Below are 21,449 nucleotides of genomic sequence, written 5' to 3' on the forward strand. Positions count from 1 at the left end.
ATGCGTGCAGAAGAAGGTCGGCCAGGGCAGCGGAGGGAGAGAGATGGCCCCAGGCCCCAGACAAGGCAGGAGGGCCCAGAGCGGACAGCCCCGCAGGCTCAGCCAGTGCCCTGCTCTCGGCTCCTGCTCCCGGCAGCCGGGACGACTGAAATCACCACCACCTCCAACTTTCTCCAAGAACCACACACGGGAGGGGAAAAAATATCGCAGGCCTTTCCAATGAAATCATTCCCACAAGCCCTGCCCACGCCCAGAGCTTCCTGGCTGGGGGCTGGGCCCTCCTCCCTCCACCTCCCTCCTGGGTGCCCTGGGAGAGGGAGCAGCCTCCCAGCAGCCGTGGTACGCACACCCGGCCCAGACTGAGGGTACATTCATGCCCCAGGCCCCTCACCTCCCCCAGGAATGTTTTGCTTCCCTTCACAAAGCACCTTTATTCTCCTCCAGCCTGAACCTGAAGTTGCTCAGTGTTCTGTGTGTGCCTGTCTGGGGAGGTGGGGCTGGGGGGCAAGGTGGCAAGCGAGCAGGAGAGACAGGAGAAAGAAGGGGGAGAGCGGACTCCAGGCCTTCAGGGTCACTGTTTACATTCGAGCCCCCCACCCCCAGCCTAATTCTGCTGGGAGATCCCTGGGGCAGGGCTGCAGTGGACCGAGAGTTCTCATATCCTGCGGGGAAAGGAGCTGCTGTCAAAAACTCTTCATAGTTAAATAAAACAAGTACTGTTCTGTTGTTCCACACTTGCTTGCTTTTTTCTTTTCTTTTTTGCTGAAGCATTTTTATTTCACTTACTAAAACTTAATCGTTGCATGAAGGGATCAAGTTCTCAGTGCAGACTTCGGGCTGCCTGGCCGGCTCTGTCTGGGGGCGACAGAGCCACACACGGGCAGGACGATGAATGGGGCTCAGTCTCGGCTTGAGAAAACATTGGTGGAACTCAACTGCCAATGCACACCCCCCACCACCGACCCCAGCCCACCCCTTCACAGGCGGCCCTCCACCCCCAGCTGAAAGGACAGAGAAACTTTCTTTCCAAGGTGGCAGCACAGGCAATTCTTCCAAAGCAAGTTCCAACAAAGATGTTTAAGTCTTGAAACCATAGGTTCCTTGATGGAACAGAGCCCCCTTTCAGCAAAAGGTCTCCTGCCCAGCAGAATGAAACTGCCAAAGGTGTGGGAAGCTGGGCTGTGCTCAATTTAGGGCCCCGGTTACCATCGTCCTGGAGGACGTGCTCAAACTTCTATCCCAATTCAGATTTGTCTGGTGGCTACTGGAAAAGAGCTCCCAAATGTGACATCTCCCAGAGGCCATTCTGGTGAGAGTGCGGGGGTGGGGAGGGGGGGTGTTGCAGCAGCTCATAAAACCTATGTTCCTCCAACCTTGTTAACACAGAAGAGCAGTAGCTATAAAAGCATTCGGTAACAGAAGGAAAGGAGCTAACTTGTGAAATACGTGTGCATTTCAGATAATGAAGCCGAATAGAACTCACTGGGTAATGAGCTGTAGCAAAAGGGAAGAAATACAAAAAAGATCATTTTAAAAAAGTAAAAGAAGCATTCAGAGCAAAACTGCTGCTTCAAATCTTTTTTTTTTTTTTTTGTAATGAGTGGATAATCCATAAAGCAGTCACGGGCTCCAGTGGGAAATCAACTCCCAACTGGTACCAACTGGGCTTCAGGGGACTGACAGTCATCTTCTGCGTAACTCGACAGACCAACAGACCAAACCATCTTTACTAACAGCCTTGCTGACCCGCATTGTACTAGAAACCAAAAAATATTTATTGGCTAGCAAACATTTCCTTTTCCAACACCACAGCACCTACAGTGCAGGCACATGACTTAAAGAACAGCTGATCAGATGCTCCCACTCTGAACTTCCGGGGACTGGCAGGAAAGCACGAGATTGGGGCAATGACTCACTGTTGCAGTGGAGCCCACTGTCCGCGGGAGCAACGGGTGTTCAATGGCACCACAGCAGGAACCGCCCTGCACAAACTATTCCTCTGCCTAGCCTACCCTGGTTTCTGCCAGAGCTTGGTTCTTCATCGTCCTGTTCATTCTATGAACTACCCACCATTCCCATTTGGTAAATTCCTTTTCTGCTTAAGTTTAACCAAGTGGATTTCTATTATTCATCAAAATCAACCATGACTTGTACACAAAGCATAGGGAGGAAATTTAAAAAAAAAAAAACACTCTTGTTTCTTTCTTTTCTTTCCTTTCTTTCTCTCTCTCTCTCTCTCTTTTTTTAAAGTAGGCTCCACCCACAGCATGGAACCCAATGCAGGGCTTGAACTCCTAACCCTGAGATCAAGACCTGAGCTGAAATCGAGTAGGACACTTAACTGAGCCACCCAGGTGATCCAACCTTTTTCTTGATCCTTGCCTTTTTTATATCTTCATACAATGTTGGTTCTCTTTCGTGTATTGTTGTTCTTTTTTTTTTTTTAATTTCTTAGCATTGTCCTATTCTTTTTTTAAAGATTTTTATTTATTTATTTGACACACAGAGATCACAAGTAGGCAGAGAGGCAGGCAGAGAGAGAGGAGGAAGTAGGCTCCCTGCCGAGCAGAGAGCCCAATGTGGGGCTCGATCCCAGGACCCTGGGATCATGACCTGAGCCGACGGCAAAGGCTTTAACCCACTGAGCCACCCAAGCGCCCCTAACATTGTCCTATTCTCATCCTATCAGATCCACACCCCCCTCAAAACCTGTGAAAAGGGGAACAGAAGAGGAAGCAAGAGAGAAGGGAAAGTGACCAGAGATTGAGAGAATGAACAACACATGAGAAGTCAATGAAAGTGGCACTCACAACAGTCTGACCGCTTGCAGTTAAAGCATAACACAACTACTCTGGACATTTTTTCCCTAATGTACACAGTACAACCTGAAAAATAAGAAGAGGAAGTGGAGAGAAAGAAGCTGAAGAGAAACAAAAAAATAAGAGCTACACATCATGGTCTGAAAACCAAAACCCCACATCTCCACTAAGTCAACCAACTGCCCCTTCTCTTCTCCCACATTTCCACTAAAATGAGAGTAAGTATTGCTTGGAGCACAGCCAGAGAAGCACAGAGAAGCGGGCATGGAGGGATTACAGAAGGGATCAGAAGAAAGATCCTGGGATATGCAGGTGACTCTAAGCGACAAGACAGTTTCCTTTACCAGTAGCAATAGAAAGCAACACTATCGAATCATTTTCCTGGTGAATGTCCCGTGGTTGGGACATCTGAGGTGCAGGCCGTGAGCCAGACAGCTCACGTTGAGTTCAGTTCCCTCAGGGACTAAGTACTAAGTTCCAGTAATATTTTAAGATACAAACTCAGAAATAAAGAATGTCTAGCAAACACAGCCGAGGGCAAGAAAGGCTCTGGGAAGGGCATAAAGGTTACTGTATGGAAGGCTGGCTCCTTTTTTTCAGGATCCACCCCGTGGGTGCAGAACAAAACCCAGGTGTTTGAGAGTTCAATACAAGGGGCTCTCTGCAGAGTAAGAAACGAGAGTTGTCTGTTTCTAGAGAACGCAATTTGGCAAGCACACATCGGGAGCCACAGAATGATCATGTTCAGTCCTAGGGACACTGGCTACCTCCTCTAGTTCTTTTTTTTTTTTTTTAAGATATTATTTATTTATTTGACAAACAGAGATCACAAGTAGGCAGAGAGGCAGGCAGAGAGAGAGGGGGAAGCAGGCTCCCCGCTGAGCAGAGAGCCCGATGCGGGCCTTGATCCCAGGTCCCTGGAATCATGTCCCGAGCCGAAAGCAGAGGCTTTAACCCACTGAGCCACCCAGGCGCCCCCTCCTCTAGTTCTTAAAGGAGGACCAAAGTGGGGGTTACGGGAGCCTCTCAGAAAGCAGTAGGTACAATGCACATGAATGGGGGGGGGCAGCTCCACGGGTCCACAGCAGGATCACAAAAGAGCAGGCACCGCGAAACTGTGAGAGCAAAACGCAAGTATGTGTGTGATGCTCACATGAAACAAAGGCGTGCCGGGGTATCGAAAAACAGAAGCATATCAGAAATGAGGAAACAATAAAAGAAACCAAAAAACGTGTGTTGAAGCCGAAGGCAGGAAGGAACTGTGGGAGACTGTGCTGTGGGGTTCCCCTGGCTTCCATATTGAACTGCTCTTCATGTTCTCTCTAGAGCAAGTGAAGAAGAACGAAGTCTTGGTTTCAGCCCAGCAGGAGAAGGAGGAGGGGAAACCACTGGTACAGTATCAGCTCTTAAGTCTTCCGAGTCAAACCCTGGGCCGAGGCCAAACCCCAAAATAACTGTATGAAAGCGAGGCTTCTTACTTGTAACCAGGATATGGCACCACAGCAAATGAGGGGCAAAGCAAATCCAGGGGAGAGGGAAGTCAACAAAGACACATTGAAAGCTGACCCAAAAAAGATTCCTGACACGTTTTTCAATATGAATCTTGTTTCACAGAGAAAAAGGAACAATCACCTCCATCCAGAACCCTCCTGAATCCCCAGCCAAGCTGAGAAAACCAGGTTAGAGTACTTTAAAAAAAAAAAAATTTCCTTCAAGGGGACATTCCAAAGCGAAGTTCTACCTCTGTGTGCCCGGAATGACACTGCTAGAGTGACAGAGGCAGGCCAGAGGAATGGATGAAATGGATGTTCCAAAAGACCAAGTGAATGCGACCCCTAGAACCTGCCCTTTCACACACCAAACATCTCAGTCAACTAGCAGAACATACTTGGTGCATTGTGGAGGAAAACAAGATTCCTTTAAGAGATTTTTTTTTTTTTTAATTAGAGAAGCTGAGTAAGCAAGGAAACAAAATGACTGTGAGACTTCTAGAACGTGTCCTTATCTCTAAGTCAAAGGATAGAGATACCCAGACCTTTTTAGTTTTTCAGCTACAACCACCCAAGAAAAGAGCAGGTAAAGCCTTTGGGCCCTTGCTCTGGAGGAACGGTTTTTGAAAGGCAGAGAATGATTGATCCCACCCAGTTGTGCAACGTGCCCAAAGTGGATGCCAGGCAAGTGTGAAAAGGGCTGTGGAGTGCAAGTCCATGCCTAAGAACCCCGAGGGCACGGATCAGAGCCAGGCATTACAGCTCATCTCGACACAACATGATGTGACAAACTGTGCTTTCTGTATATCCATACTAGGGAAACTGAGGTTCCTCATCGGTTTACTCGCTATACGATGAGCATGAGCCCCCACAGATGAAAGAGGAGGCAGGCCAGCCCAGGGAGATAGATCCCTTGTGGTTGCTGGTGTAGCTCCTGCTTTGGGTTAGAAGCTGCAAACAAAGACAAACCTGATAAGGAATGCTACTTGGTTAAAAGGAATTAAAGATTTTCTGAGCATCTAACTAGGCAAGTTTCTAATTTAAAAAGGTATTGTTGTGGGCTTAGAGTTTATGTCAAATAGAAACAATGTTGACTAAACAAGGTGATTCAATGTTGTGGATCAGGTCAAAAAGTTTCCAGCCTCTAAGTCACTACCTTCTATAGGAATTCAAGTGCAGATCCCAAGCTTCATGTTCAAGGTGTCGTGAGAATACACAGAGTTCCAGTTTGGAAATTCCCCTGTTCCTACCAAAGAGGCTGTGTGGCTCAGTTTCCCTCAGCCACCACGTCACTGGTAGAGGCTCTAATGGGACGGAAGGTGAGGCTGGGGGGTTTCTGAAGTGACACAGTACAAGAGGCCATTAGTTTATTTGGAACCACAGCACTCTGAATTCTAGAGTAGGAAATCTAATGCTGTTCTGTAGATAATGACTACAGAAAGCGTCCAGCCAGTGATTAAAATGGCAGTGATAAATGCCGAGAAAAAGCCCCTCTTCTCAAACCCTTCACAGTGACTTTTAAAAAGTGCTCAAGCAACAATGACATTTGAAGACTACTCTGCTGGGAACAGGCAGTACCGATCAGAGAAGAGAGCAAAGCCAACACACAGAACAATTCAGAGGCTGCCCTAACTGTTCAGTTGGGCGGGATGGAGAAAAATCAGGAATCAGATAGAAGGAAGTTGAACCAGAGCAAGGGTCAGTAAATTTTTTCTTCTATGGGCCAGACAGTAAGTATTTTAGGCTTTATAGACTAAATGGTCTCTGCTGTAACTATCCAACTCTGTTGTTACAACATAAAAGCAGCCAGAGTCAATATCTAAACTACTGGGAGTGCTTCTGTGCCAATAAAACTTTATTTACAAAACAAAATGTGGGCCAGTTTGGCCCATGGGCCATAGTTTGCCAAGCCCTGATTCAGATCAATTTTAAAGGTCCTCTATCCTTGAGAATCTGTCAAATAAGAAAGATCTAAAGAAAAACAGTAGCAGCCATGAAAAGGATTTGGGTGGCTATTTTGTTCTGAAAAGTAGGGGTATGGGAGAGTTCACAGCTGACCTTCAGGTTTCAAATTAGAATAAATGGGCTTGGAAGGAGGGACCAGAAAAGAAATCCGGTCTTGGAAGAAAGATGGTATCTCGAATCCTTAAACACAGAGGCTAGACATTGAGTTACTAAATTAGAAATAATGGAATTTGAGGAATTTCACGGTGATGCGTAAAATCTCCAGAGCACTGATGTTCCCAGCCACGGTTTTCCCCGCTCACCAAACAGATCAACGGCTGCTGCGTGAGGTGGCACATTCTCGGGTGCCGGGAGGCTCCACGCCCGCATGGCGAGCCCTCGCCCTCTCACCTGGTAGAGGAATCTTTGGCTGAAGTGCTGCATGGCGCCCTGGAGCTGATTGCGCTGGGACTGCCACTGCTCGTAGTTCCGCACATACTCGGCTGTCGGGCGCTGCCAGGTCGTGGTCCGAGTGTTGTGATCCACATAGTAAAACCTGCCTCGGGGGTCTGTGCGCTTTTCCCAGCTGGAAACATTAAGCTCAAAATGAACACAGGGACCACCCACCCCGACCCTCAAATTCCAGAGACATCCCAGGATGGCCAGCAAGGAGGGACTGAGGGAGGGTTTAGCCTGGTGTCTGGCCCAGGAGCCTGGGCAAGCAAGCCCCAGTCACGGAGGCCATCATTTGTGGTCGCCTCTGCAGCCACCAATCCCTCCTCACCATTAGCTCTTGATTTCCATTTAGGAGATCGTGTTTTTCTGGGGAAGGTGACTTTCCTCCCAAGTGCAAAGTGAACAGCTGACCAGGTCAGGAGTGGGCATGTGACCTATGCTGAGCTTAATCAAGGCAAATTGCAAGACTTTTGCTAGGAATTCTCAGAAAAATATAGTCTCTCTTCCTTGCCAGATAGGACTAAGTATGCAGTCTGAGGACCCACTGGCTGCCATTTTCGACATAAACACAATATGAGGTTGACCCAATAGATGGCAGAGTAGAAAAACAAAACAAAACAAAAAAGCCAGCCCCTTAGTGAAATTGCTGAGTCACCAGATCAGGGTTCAGTTTTTCAGTTTTTCTGAATTTTCAGTTATATTAGCAAGTGAATTCTCTTCATTATTTAAGCCAACTTGGATCCCAATTTTTGTTCCTTGCAACAGAAATCATCCTGATATAAAGTGCCAGTGCAAACATGCTGCATGGTCATGAGAAGAAGAGTTGGTATGAACAATGGCAGGATTCTCTACATTATTTTTAGTGAGAAAGCAACCTTACCAAAGTACTAAAATACCTAAAATACCCATGGGCAAGGCAAGGCTAGAACAGATGGTCAAAATCTTCATCTGTGGTTCGTAGGTATAACTTGATTTGCACACACTGAGGGAAGAAGTGATCAAGAGAAAGTAAAAGAGGGAACTTTGTGGAATGATGGAAATGCTTTAACATTTTGCTGGAGTGTAGGTTACACGAATGTATGCATTTGTCAAAACTCAGCCAGTTACATACCTGAGATCTGTATATCTTACTGTATGTAAATCATAATTCAATTTTAAACAGTGAATTTGAATCTAATCAAGCCTTCATATCTACCTACCAGTTTACAGGGAAGACAAGGGATAGAGGAGCATGTTACCCAACACCTCAAGGTCACACCAGTCACATTCAGAATCTGAGAAATTCTACGGAGCAAATGCCATGGATCTTCAAGAAATAAATAGAATAAAATAAGAAAGGGTGGGAGACTTATAGATTGAGAGACTTATGAGACATTTCAGTCAAAAGCAACATGATGGTCTTGAGTTTGAACTGGACTCAAATCACACTGTAAAAACAGTTTTAAGACAACTGGGGAAAATAGAACACAGATTGGGTATAATGACATGAAGTAAGGAAATACTGTTAATTTTGTTGGGTGGGATAATGGTATTTCAGTTTCGTTTTTGTTTTTAAAGTAATCTCTATGCCCAACGTGGGGCTCAAACTCATGACCCCAAGATTAAGAGCTGCATGCTCTACCGACTGAACCAGTGAGGCACCCCTAGTTTTGTCTTTTTTTTTTTTTTTAACCCTTATCTGTTAGAGATGTATGTGATGTATTTATGGTTCAAAGAATATGACATCTGGGATTTGCTTTAAAATTCATCAGTCGCCTCCCCTGAGAAGTAGGAGGTCACATGAAACAAAATGTTATTGTCAGAACCAGGTGGTGGTTACAAGGGATTCCTTGTACTACTCTCTCCAATATGCCTGATGTTTGCATTATAAATTGGAAAGGGGGAGAGGGACAAAGGGGCTTAAAAAGATAAGAAAGAGATACAATTGAAGAAAACAGCACTAACCCAATACAAAGGGAACCAATAGGGATTACACTGTATGTGTTGGAAAGTCTTTGTTCCCTAACTACCTTCTCATTTCATCTTCTCTGAATCCTTATCTTACTCATGTGACTACCACGCTTTGGTCTGCTTCCTCAGTTTTCAGTTAGCTTCCTAACTGACTTTTTTTGGTCACCTCTGCAGTGATTCTTTTAACTCAAAGCCTCTCTAAAAATGGCTTCTCTTCAAGGAGTTCCCAGTCCTGACGGCCAGTGCCCACACTGCGTCAGAATTCGGCCTGCTAGACTGCACTGACTTCATGACCTACTGTCACTTTGGACTCAGCTAAATGCCACAAGCCTCTTCCCAAACCTGAGTCTTCCCCGGTGTTCCTCCTGCCAGTCCCCCTCCCAGGGGTGAAGCTACCCCATCACTCCTGACTCTTCCCTTCCTGCTGATGTCAGTAAACTATTCAACACTTCTGGTGTTATCACCCGCCCTTGACTTTCCATTTCTACATCCAACTATCTCCAAACAAATCTCCCCACTCTGAGCCAGCCTATAAACTGTCATCGGGATAATCACACCAGACTGCACCACCCACCTCACCCCCTGTTTGTGTGCAATGCTCCTGCTCAAAAACTTCAAGTGACTCCTCATCACCCTTGAGTCAAAACCTCAAATTAGTATTCAAGGTTCACAACAAACTGGAACCTTCCCACCCGTCTCATAAATCCTCTCAACTAGTGACTTTTCTTTTTCTTTTTTCATCAAAGGAATCAAGTATCAAGAGTTAACAAATACAAATAGTTCTATAGGAGGTACAATAAAAAAATAGCATCTCCTTCCCTACCTCTCCCCATTGCCGATTCCTGCTCCTGAGAAGCAACAAATTTCCATTCTCAATTGTTTCTTCTATTTACAGCCATATTGCTGAATAACATGCTTCTTCTATTATGTCTTGATTTCTGTCATATTAGACAGTACCCGTGAACCTTCCACCATTGGAGCTGAGCACTGAGTTATTGTATCCCACCCCACAAGACACACAGTGCCCTCTCCTCCCCCAGCCTTCCAATTTAGAAAATCATTGTAAATGAACATTCAGTTTGTATTATGACTTTGTAGAATACTAGAAATGTATTTCCTTACTTGTACAACTTTTTCTTTTTTTCTGAAGTTAAAGAACTATGCATTTCATTCTGCTTGATTCGCAAGAACCTATCACTACTGCACCCCTTGATTCTCATAGCACAGGTGGCCTCTCGGTGTCAGTTAGATGTGCCTCACCACATTTCTCCAGGCCCACTTCATCCTATGCAGACACCTGTCCTCCAGGCCAGCTCTACATCACTGACCAGAGTCAGCTTCCCTAACCTTCCTCGTGGGAACATCTTTGGCCCCTGAATGGAGTCCCCTGTGTCCTGCATCTCATGACTTCTTTCTTGGTTTCCTCTTGTCTGGCAGAACAAACCATCTAGTAGCTTCTGAGAAAGAATGCACCAAAACGAACCATCTGAAACACTAAAGATACCTTAATTTCAACCCTCAGGGCTGTTAAGATGACTAGGAATTGATTTCCAGGCAGGAAATAATTTTCCATCAGAATTTTAAGGATCCAGTTCCATAGCTGGCTGTTGAGACGAGAGATGGTATCATTGATTCCTGGTCTTTAATATGTACCCTACTTTCACCTTCTGGAGCCTTCTGAGATGTTCTCTTGCCATCCCAAAATTTCACTAGAATGAAATTCTAGGGTCACTTCTTTTCCCATTCTCTGGGTTGGGCATTTGGTAGGCCCTTTCAATTTGAATACCTTACCTCTCAATTCCAGCAAAATCCCTTTCATTCTTTATTTGATAATTTCCTATCCTCTATGTCTAGTTCTTGCTAGAACTATTCATGAATGATGTTGAAGCTCCTAGACTCATCCTCTAATTTTCTTATCTCCAACATTATCTTTCAATCCTGTAATTTTTATTTCTGCTGTTATATGTAGTTGACCCTTGATTAGCAAGGGTTTGAACTGTGGGGGTCTGCTTACACATGGATTTTTTTCAATAAATACACTATAGTACTAGAAATGCATTTTTTCTTCCTTATGATTTTCTTAACATTTTCTTTTCCCTACCTTACTTTATTTTAAGATTATAGCATATAATACATATAACATACAAAATATTTGTTAATCATTGTAAGGCTTTTGGTCAACAGTAAGCTATCAATAGTTAAGTCTTGGGGGAGTCAAAGTTATATCCATATTTTCAACTGTGCAGGATGTCAACTGTCCTAGTCCCTAGGCTGTTCAACAGTCAACTATTTATTAATTTTTAAAAGTTCTTCTTGGGACACCTGGGTGGCTCCAATGGTTAAGCGCCTGCCTTCAGCTCAGGTCATGATCCCAGGGTTCTGGGATTGAGCCCCACATCGGGCTCCCTGCTCAGTGAGGAGCCTGCTTCTTCCTCTGCCTGCCGCTACCCTTGCTTGTGCTCTCTCTCTCTCTCTCTCTCTCTGACAAATAAATAAATAAATAAAATCTTTTTTAAAAAATAAAAAATAAAAATAAAAGGTCTTGTTTAGGGGCGCCTGGGTGGCTCAGTGGGTTAAGCCGCTGCCTTCGGCTCAGGTCATGATCCCAGGTCCTGGGTTCGAGCCCCACATCGGGCTTTCTGCTCAGCAGGGAGCCTGCTTCCTCCTCTCTCTCTGCCTGCCTCTCTGCTTACTTGTGATTTCTCTCTGTCAAATAAATAAATAAAATCTTAAAAAAAAAAAAAGGTCTTGTTTCCTGCATGGTCCCTTTTACAGTCTCCTGTTCTTGCAGAGATGCCATATTTCCTCCCAAACTTTTGAGGATATGATTTATAATTTGGTCCTATTTTCCACATTGTTTTTACCAAGGCCCCCTTTCTTTGTCTGCTGGTTCCATGCTATTCTTTCACACTGAAAAGTGAGTCACTAATGGGGCGCCTGGGTGGCTCAGTGGGTTAAAGCCTCTGCCTTCGGCTCAGGTCATGATCCCAGGGTCCTGGGATCGAGCCCCGCATCGGGCTCTCTGCTCCGTGGAGAGCCTGCTTCCTCCTCTCTCTGCCTGCCTCTCTGCCTACTTGTGATCTCTGTCTGTCAAATAAATAAATAAAATGTTTAAAAAAAAAAAAAGTGAGTCACTAAAATGCTGAATGGATGCTCTGGGTATCCAGGGTATGGCAGGCAAAGAGTGGCTTTACCCTGCTCTTTGACTAAAAGACCCCCGAACAGCACAATCTTTAGTTTTCCTCCCTTAGACTGGTCACTTTAGCCAACAAAAAACTCCAATCTTTAACTTGGGGACAGTATCCTCACTTAATCCCTTTTTGTCTGAGTTCATCTCTGCCTTCCGCTACGGCTGTATCCCACAGGATGGCTGCGTGTGCGCATGTGTGTGAGAGGCGTACACATGTTCATGCATGCATGCGACAACAGGATGCAAGTGATGGGTGACAACTTGAGAAAGTCTAACTGCTCCCTGCACATATTTTTGACTTAACTTCAGGGTTTTTAAGTCTCGTTACACACGCGTACACACACGCGTACACACACACACACACACACACACACACACACACCACCCAAATGTCTGACTGTTGAGGCTTTCCAGAGCTTCTAGCTGCAAACTGGCTGGCTTCGGGGGATACCCACACTGCAAACTTGGGTTTCAGCTTTCTCAGCTCTGCCATCTATCTATCAGCAACTAAACTTTGATTACCATCTCCCATATGCTGCTTCTCCTCTTCCATTCCTTTATCATTATACTTTTATTGCCATTTTAGGGAGTTTTTAGAAAGGAATAGAAATAAACACAAGTTCAATCCACATGTTTAACTGAAATTCCTCAGCACTGGTGAATTTCAAACTTCCAAGCAGCATAAGCTTACCCTGATTCCGGGTGAAATCTTACAAAGACTGACAAACAGACCAACGGGGGGAAGTCCAGTCCACCCTTTACCCTCTCCACTTCCAGCAGGCGTGTCTGCTGCACCCAGGTGCCTTGCTAGACACACTCTGAGCACCTTTGTTTCACATACACCTTCCACTACAACAGAACTGTTCCATGAATCATTCCCTACAGACGTCTTTTACATTCACACTCTTCCCCAAACCTGGATCAACTTCCTTTTGTCATTGAAGTCCACCTCCAGCATTTCCTACAAGATGAGTCTGAGCCACCTCCCTCTAAGCGGCCTCCCCTACACCACGCTCTATGGAGACCCCTCTCCCTGCTCCCCTCTGGTCTGAGCACCACCTAAGAGCAAATGACTGCATTCATCTTTACTTCCTCTTTACATCCAACACTTCTTGTTCCTAGATTTAAAAAAATGACCATTTGAGGGCACCTGGATGGCTCAGTCGATTAAGCATCTGCCTTCAGCTCAGGTCATGGTCTCGGGATCCCAGGCCTGGGCCCCACATCATCACTGGGCTCCCTGCGCAGGGGGCAGTCTGATTCTCCCTCTCCCTCTTCCCCTCCCTCTGCTAGTACACTCAAGCATGCTTTCTGTCTTTCTCTCAAATAAATAAAGTCTTTTTTTTTAAATTACCATTTCTCATACAAGCATTCCCTGGCTCTGACAGAAGGTGGTGGCCATGATAAAGTGAATCCTTTGGCTCAATCTCACTCCTGGGTGACTATGTCTGCTGAAATAATGGCTCCATCTATAGTTTCAAGTGTGCTGTGTGCATGGTAATACTCCCCTGGGGTGGAACTTCTTCCATTAGTGAGCAATGAGAGCTGAAGCACTCTGTTCTCTCTGGGCTCCCTGTTACAGTGCAGAAGTACCTGCCAGGGGCTCAGAGGTATGTGACTAAAACTCAGTAAGAACTAACAGGCTAGGGGTGCCTGGGTGGCTCAGTCGTTAACCATCTGCCTTCGGCTCAGGCCTTGATCCCAGGGTCCTGAGAATGAGCCCCACATTAGGCTCCCCCCTCAGTGGGAAGCCTGCTTCTCCCTCTCTCGCTCCCCCTGCTTGTGTTCCCTCTCTCAGTGTGTGGCTCTCTATGTCACATAAATAAAATCTTTTTAAAAATTTTTTAAGAAAGAATGAAAGAAAGAAAGAAAGAAGGAAAGAAAGAAAGAAAGAAAGAAAACTGGTTCTAGTGTCTCACCTCAGCCATTCTTAGAAAACACCATTAAATATCTTCATTTAGATTCCATCCAAATGCTCATGAGATCAAGGCCTACATAACTTATAGACCAGAGCGGGTAAGAGGAAGCAACCAGAACACTTCTAGAGGTAAGGCTGCTTTTATATTTTTTTAATTATTTTAACTCAATTAATTAACATATAATGTATTATTGGTTCAGAAAAAATGCTGCTTTTAAATATATGGGCTGTCAACATAAGAAGTAAAAGTATGAAATGTATCCTGTTAAAAATCAATGATTTGACACTGTATGCTCAGTCTGTCTCTACTGGTAATATATAACTGTGCTGATCCTTGTATTATAATAAATTTATTGGTGTTAAGAAATTAATGAAAATAAAAAATAATTAAAATGAAAAAAAATCAATGATTAATTTGCAAGACACTGGAGAAATTTGACTACTGACTGGGTATTCAATGACAGCAAAGGAATACTGTTAACAATACAGTGGTTTTGTTTTTAATAAGAGAATATTTTTTAGAAATACATACCAAAATATGGTTAAAATTATATGATGCCTGGGGTTTGCCTCAAAATGACCTAAGAAAGGGGGAGAGGGCCGGGTGAGGATTACAGATCAGGAGTTGGCAAATTTTTTTCTATAAAGGGCCGCAACGTGAATATTTTAGGGTTGGCAGGCTATACAGTCTAGGTCACAATTACTCAACTCTGCCATTGAGCATGAAAACAACCACAGATTATACGTATAAACAAATGAGTGTGTCTGTCCAATAAAACTTTATTAACAAAGACAGGTAGAGGTCGGATTTTGTCCACAGGTTCACAGCTTGTCAACCTCTAGTACAGATGAAACAAGACTGGCCATGATTTGAATAATTATTGAAGCCAAGTGGTAAGTATGTAGGGATTCTCTCTATTTAGTGTGTATATGAAACTATCCATCATAATATGAAAATTTCCAATAATTTCCAAAGTAATAAGTTTGACCTTTTTCTAAGAAGTCAGTATTTTCCTGTGGTTAAATATGTAAATAAAAAAAATATGTAAATAAATATTCTGGACTTAAAGTAGAAAACAGAATGAGGACCAATGATGACAGATTACAGTTTCATTTCCAGAAGGTTAAGGAAAAAAAAGGAAAACACAGTATTCTACTGGGAACCTGAAACCAGAAACAGCCCATCCATGGAAATCAGTAGGACCAGAAGGTGAGGTGGTATTTGCCTGGCACATACCTGACGGCTGAACCAGAGTATAAGGGTTTTCCTAATATTCCCCACCTCTGACATCCTCTCCCTCTACAAGGTTGGTGGGGAGGTGTTCATATGTTCTGCAGGAGCCCTTCGTGACTACTTTACTGGGAGGGAATTCTCTCCTGAGAGCAGAATACGTTCTCTTTTGAATGCTCTCAGGACCAAAAGGCACATGTGGAAAGAACTTTCTGTCCCTGGCAAGCTAGGAACCAAACTCCTTCTCCTTGAACTTGGATAGTCTTCCCTCACTTGGAAGCCTCACTCATCCGCTGGTTTTAGAGAACTTAGTTACATTCTCACAAAGCCCAGCTGAAAGAGAAGCACCCTTCAGGGGCCAAATGGGGACAGGATGCTATGAAATGCATCAACACCCTCTCTATCTTGGCTTCCTCATGCCCCTTTTTCCCTGGAGATGCTCTATAAATCTGAGGATGTCCTAAGAAATGAGAGAATTAAGTGAATAGGAAAAGCAATTAAGTGACCAGGGAAAAAGGTCCCCGTTCTTTGCTATCTCTGCAGAAAGAGACTGAAAACTTGGCGCTGATAGGGTACCTCTGTAGGTGAAATAACTGAGGGCATCAGGATACCAATGGCCCAAGAGGCAGGATTCCTAGCCCTCCTACCTCCGGGACCAAAGAGCCCTAGTAGTTCTGAGTATCATTTACTAAAGCTCATGGCCATCAGTCATGGCCTACACAATGAATGTGGGAAAAAGGGAAAATAAAGATAGGAAAGAATGTAGAAGACAACAATGGGAGGGGGGAAAAGAGAGGGAAAGGAGCAGAGAATAGTGGGAACTAAAGAGATGGCTATGGCAGTGATGGTAGAGAAGCCAGCGGGTGATTCTTGGTGCCAGTTCTAGAGTCTCAGGGCTTGCCAGCCCAAAACTTACCCTGGAGGAAGAGGCCGCTCCCAGGTAGTGGTTTTGGTATTATGGTCAACATAATAGACGCGCCCATTAGGCAGTTCTCGCTGTTCCCATCTGAAAAATAAAGTGAAAGGAAGCATGAGATACACAGCTGAAAAGCCTAAGCCCTTGTTTGAGAAGGAGTCCTTCACTACTGATGTGGCAACTTTAAGAGGATAAAGATGACATATGAGATCAGTCCAGTGGTCAAACCAGGTCCATTCGGTCACTGACGGTGGCACCCAGGAGTAATTCTTGAGAACAAAACCTTCCCTTAATGAAGTCAGTGTACTAGCATATGCCATAGGTCACTCTAGCTTCTCCTAAATGACCCATAAAAATCTACATTCTATGAACTTTTCTAAATCAGTGTTTCATGGCCATTTCAGGATCACAGATCCCTGTAGGAATGGGATGAAAGCCAAGGACAGTTTCCTTCCAAAGTGCACTTACCAACAAAAATTTGTATGCCATGTCTGGGCTTCACAGACCTCGCCTAAAGTTTATCTAGGGACCCTCAATCTTTGTAGCCGACACTACCTTTTAAAGTCACAAATTATAGGACTATCCCTATTCTCCTAGCATCAAATATATTTATGATCACATTTCTTTTTAAAATATAAGCTTCATTTACAGAGGATCTTTAAAAGAGATCAGGGTGAATCAAGATGCACTGCATGCTGTCATTTACTGACTGCTCTCCTCATGTTATTTATTGATTTCTCTTCTCATGTGCCTACGTGTAATGATGAGGTAGGGGTGCCGACAGTGGCCATGCTGTGCTAATGGAAGAACAACAAGGTAGCAGATGATCCAAAGAAATAATCTACAAGCAAAACCACTACAAAATACAGCCAACTAGTACCCACCCCTACACTCCTATTATTCTCACACTCAACGCAGTCTGACAATAATTCCACTCACTCAGAACACAGTAATCCATAAATAAAGGATGTAAATTTTTATATTTATAAAATGATCACTGCTTTATAAAGGATGTTAATGGTCCCCTTAGCCTTTATGTTTTACATTGATTTCATTCAGTTCTACTTGTAGGTACTGCCTAGAAGGGGACCTTTTCCAGGAAGTTATTAGTACAGTCAGTTCTGCTGAAACGCTTGTTTTGAAAACATAAATCCATCCCAGCATGATTGATACATGAGGGAACAATGTGAGCATAATGTGAATTTTGTGTTTGCTTATGAATGACTTTTCCTTTTCGAAACACGAAATGCACTCAGATGACTTCCCCCAGATGAACCCAGTCACGTAGGAATACACAGAGCCCATATGCATCTACCAACTGCCTCGGTTTACTACATGCCATACGCCATACTCATCCACATCTGGCGTCACAACTCCCGTCTGATTTCAGACAGCCCTTTTTGCACCACTTTGCAACAACACTCACAAGCTCACACTCTTCAGACACCCACTTCCACAAGCACACTTCAGGTCTTTTCATGGAAACACACACTTATTATAGTGTTATGTACCTCAGCCATTTAACATGTGTAAAACTCTGCTACCACCATTATTAGGTTCCTGTTTTTCATGTGTGTCAATGACACATTTTTTAAAAGATTTTATTTATTTATATGAGAGAGTGAGAGAGATCACAGAGGGAGAGAGAGAAGCAGACTCACTGCTGATGTGGGGCTCGATCCCAGGACCCTGAGATCATGAGCTGAAGGCAGATGCTTAACCAACTGAGCCACCCAGATGCCCCTGTCACTGATACCTTTTTGAGGGTTATACCCCTAACTCATTCTTTTCCTGTAAGCCCTATAGTTTTTATTGCATTTTTTTTTTACACTTCATGGTGATTTTTAGGAACAGGTACATAATAGCAGAGCAGACCGCATACCGAAATACATGTCCTAACTTCTATGACTAAGCCTGGTGTGGCTATTCCAATGGACATTAGCTTTATTAGATACTGTTTCTCATTTAAACCAAAATGTCTGCTCAGCAGCCCGCACTGATCGACACCTCAGAGGCTGGTTCAGATACAGATATACATGAGTCTTTGAAGAAAAGGAAAAGAAGGGGGGGCCCCATCACCCTCCGAGCATCTATAATGAGCTACAGTGGGCTCAAGTTCTACCCAAGCAGTCCTTGCCTCCACCCTTTAAGGTGAGAAATGCCACCACCATGGGCGAAACTGAGGATCAGAAAAGCCAGGTGACTCTCATGTGTCCTTGCAACTCAGTTGACTCCCCAGCCAGTGAGTTTCACCACAACATGCTCAAAGGAAGAAATGAGGAAAAGGAAGGTTGACTGGAATTTACAGGGAACCTACTACCCAGAAAACAAACAGGTGCCTTCCCAAACCCCATCTCAAAGTGAACAGCACCGGAGTCCAGGTAGGGGGCCCTGCAGAATCAAGACGGCTGTGGAGTGATTGCAGCGGCTTGACCACGTTCATCTCTAGGCTCCATCTGAATTACAACCCTCTGCTCCAAAACGATCTGCTGGAAGAGGCTGCACATTCCACACCACTGTGAGGGTTAGCCCTGGGAACAGTGAAGTCCACAATCCCACCTCTCAAAAGAGACCAACTACTGGCTGGAGGACCAGACTGCTACCCACACTGTTAACACTGCTCGAGAACATCTTCTCTCCTGGGTATTCTTGCTCGAGGTACTGGTTAAAGCAGATATGGGTGACTTGATCCCGGGACCCTAACTCCTCCCACTGCAGAAAGATCCTTACACTTCACTGTTTTATTAAAAGGGCAGAATATTCTGTCGAAAGTGACCAGATGAAAATGCACACTGGGTAAAAAGTTAAAGATCTTCTCCCTCTAGATGCCCTTCTGAATCAAAGACAAAAGAGTAACTAATAACTCCAGCTCGAGAGGCTGGTGTTCCATCTATGAAGAACCTTTCTTGTGAGGACCTCAGCCAAAAAGCCAGGCTAACATACTGTGGCTTCATACCAGACCCTCAAAGTCCTCCTGTCTGCCCAGTAATAGAGCAGCAAATCTGATACCCTCTTTATTCATCTGAATTCGGAAATGAGACAGTCTTGAGAAAGATGCTTGGCTTACGGGTTAAGTACTGAAATATGGATGCTGCTCAAGGAAATGGCAACAAACCACTCTTTCGTAACATTCGCTCCCCGGAAGGCTTAAGTGGCTGAGCACCCCTCAGTGTTCCATGAGAAGTTAGCCAGCTCCTTCCCTTCCTTCGCAATTTCTGGCACAAAACCACCAACAAAACGAGTCTGCTCATTTTGTAGTCACTGTCTGGAAACCCATCCATAATATGTGGGTAAGGCCGTACCTTTTAAAGAAGTCAAGATATTTGTTGTAGCAATTGCAGATAAAAGGTGCCAAACACACATTTTTCTTTATTCCAAAAATTCTTTTGTTACAACTTTCATCTTATAAATAGTCTCTACTTTTACGATTCATTTCAGGCGAAGAGAAAATTTGGTTTTGTTATACTTTGGCTCTTATTTTAATTCGAAGATGGGATAATACTTAAAATTCCATGAAGTAGATACATTTAATTGACACCGTGGTCTTCCCACACGCTGGCACAAAGAAAATCGGTGTGAAGTCCTCTTCGCTTATATTCAAGAGTTACCGCAGCTCTTTCTAAGCCCGGATAAGATCTGTCCATCCCATCTTTGATCCCAGCTGATCCTGGAAATGAAAGTCTCTCTTTCATGGGCTGTTATTGTCCAGCAAATCTCCATGTCCTTCTGTGAACCCTCTCAATTGGCCTAACTGGAAGAATAGTTACGAGAGGAACAAGACCTTTCTTGCATTACCTTTTTTGATATCTACATTTTTTTTTCTTTTTAAAATTGGACTCCTGCTCAGATTAAATGTCCATGTGGGTCCTCCCTGATCCATGACCTGGCCTAACTGCTTTTCTTAGAGAACTCTCGACTCCTCCCTTACCTGCACGGCTCCTCAGAATTCATACAAACCTCTTCCCTTCATTCACTGCAGCACAGTCGGTCAATTCTAGCGACAATCAAAAGAGCCTCCCGATTCTCCTGTCTCCTCAGTAGCTGCTGACCCACATAGATTAAGCCTTCCAACTGTCTTGGTTTGGTCTCCCCATGCCAAGAAAGTGATACTGGCAGCGACCTTTCATCAGCACATCCCTGTCAGGGGTTAGGTTTCTGTCCCTTATAAGCATCTTCTTCACACTGAGATAAAAAGGCTTTTCAATCACACTACCCATGGGTCTCAATACTGCATCCTGGTCACATGGTCATATCCTCTCCCACTGAATAGCTTTCTTTGATGCTCTCAGAAACAGTGTTCAAAGCATCAAGCTTGATTCAGGTGCCTTCCCAACACATTGCTCCTTGGCCTTCAACGAGTAACATTCAGTTCGACCACGAACTACACAGGGTCTTTGTATTCCAAGGCACTTAAAAAGTAGTCTCCAATTTCAATTAATTGTAGGTAATTTTTTTTAACTTAAATTACCTTTGTTCCTATGCCTTTTATTCAGTTCTGTGTCTTCCGTGCCCATGCCCTAACACACGTGCCACCCCCCATCCCACCCCTCGCATCACCATCTTAAAAGGGTAAAAAAATCCCATTGTCAGGATGACACCCAATCATTTCTCTCCTGTACAAACTGAAAGGAAATTGTCTGGTCCCCCAAACTACATTTCTTGTGGAAGGTTTCCTGAAAGGTCTTCAGGGAATTCTCGATTATTCTGCCATTCAACCAACCCTGATCAACATGCCACCTGGACAGATTTCCTTATGTTTGGGCAGAACCACATTTTCACCAAGAGTCGGATTAAGTTGAGAAGGGCTGAAAGCCAGGCAAGGAGTTCAGGTTAGTATCAGAGATGTTCTCTTTAAAAGGACCTCATAGGGATGCCTAGGGGGCTCAGCTGGTTAAGCCTCTGCCTTGGGCTAGGTCATGATCCCAAGACCCTGCTCAGCGGGGAGCCTGCTTCTCCCTCTCCCTCTACCTGCTGCTCCCCGTATTTATGCTTTTCTCTGTCAAATAAATAAATAAAATCTTTCTAAAAATAAATAAATAAAATAAAAGGCCCTCACAGATTTACCTATCAACATGCTCAAAAAATTCGATCTTAATTACCTTTTATTATTTACTAATTTACACATTATGACTAATACAGGCACTGGGCATTAGTAAAGTTGACTCTCATTCAAAATACACCCTGTTACAAAACAAAGTCAGGCCCAAACACTTACATGCCCCCAAAGAAAAGATGTCTTGCTGGCTACTTAGAAAAAAACTTAACTTCAGAAAAAGACACAAAGTATTCAAGTACTCTTAAAGCTGCCAGTGTGGAAGTTCAGCTCTGCAGAGGCCCAAACCCCACTGAACTCACAGTTTCTTATTGTATGCTCGTCTAATAAATGACTCTGAACCAACTCCTAATCCCCAAGCTTCGGCCACTTCCTGGGTGAACCATAAGATTTATTTCTTCTGTTAGGGATGTTTTTAGACTTTTATGAGCCAGAAATCTAGGTGCAAGGGAACAAATCTGCTCACCGTTTTCATGGCTTCA

At 44.2% G+C, this 21,449-nt stretch overlaps 1 protein-coding gene across 2 annotated transcripts in view; it reads right to left on the minus strand.

Annotated features, from left to right (window-relative positions):
- WWP2 (WW domain containing E3 ubiquitin protein ligase 2) overlaps positions 1–21,449 on the minus strand; it is a 162,799-nt gene that overhangs the window by 14,069 nt on the left and 127,281 nt on the right. For both annotated transcript variants that reach the window (XM_047711107.1, XM_047711108.1), the window contains 2 exons: positions 15,915–16,004; positions 6,665–6,839 (listed from right to left, as the gene is read on the minus strand). In XM_047711107.1, the coding sequence (XP_047567063.1) occupies positions 6,665–6,839; positions 15,915–16,004 (265 nt within the window). The remainder of the gene's footprint in view (positions 1–6,664; positions 6,840–15,914; positions 16,005–21,449) is intronic.

The sequence above is a fragment of the Lutra lutra genome, chromosome 17 (assembly GCF_902655055.1).
Source record: "Lutra lutra chromosome 17, mLutLut1.2, whole genome shotgun sequence".
NCBI lineage: Eukaryota > Metazoa > Chordata > Mammalia > Carnivora > Mustelidae > Lutra > Lutra lutra.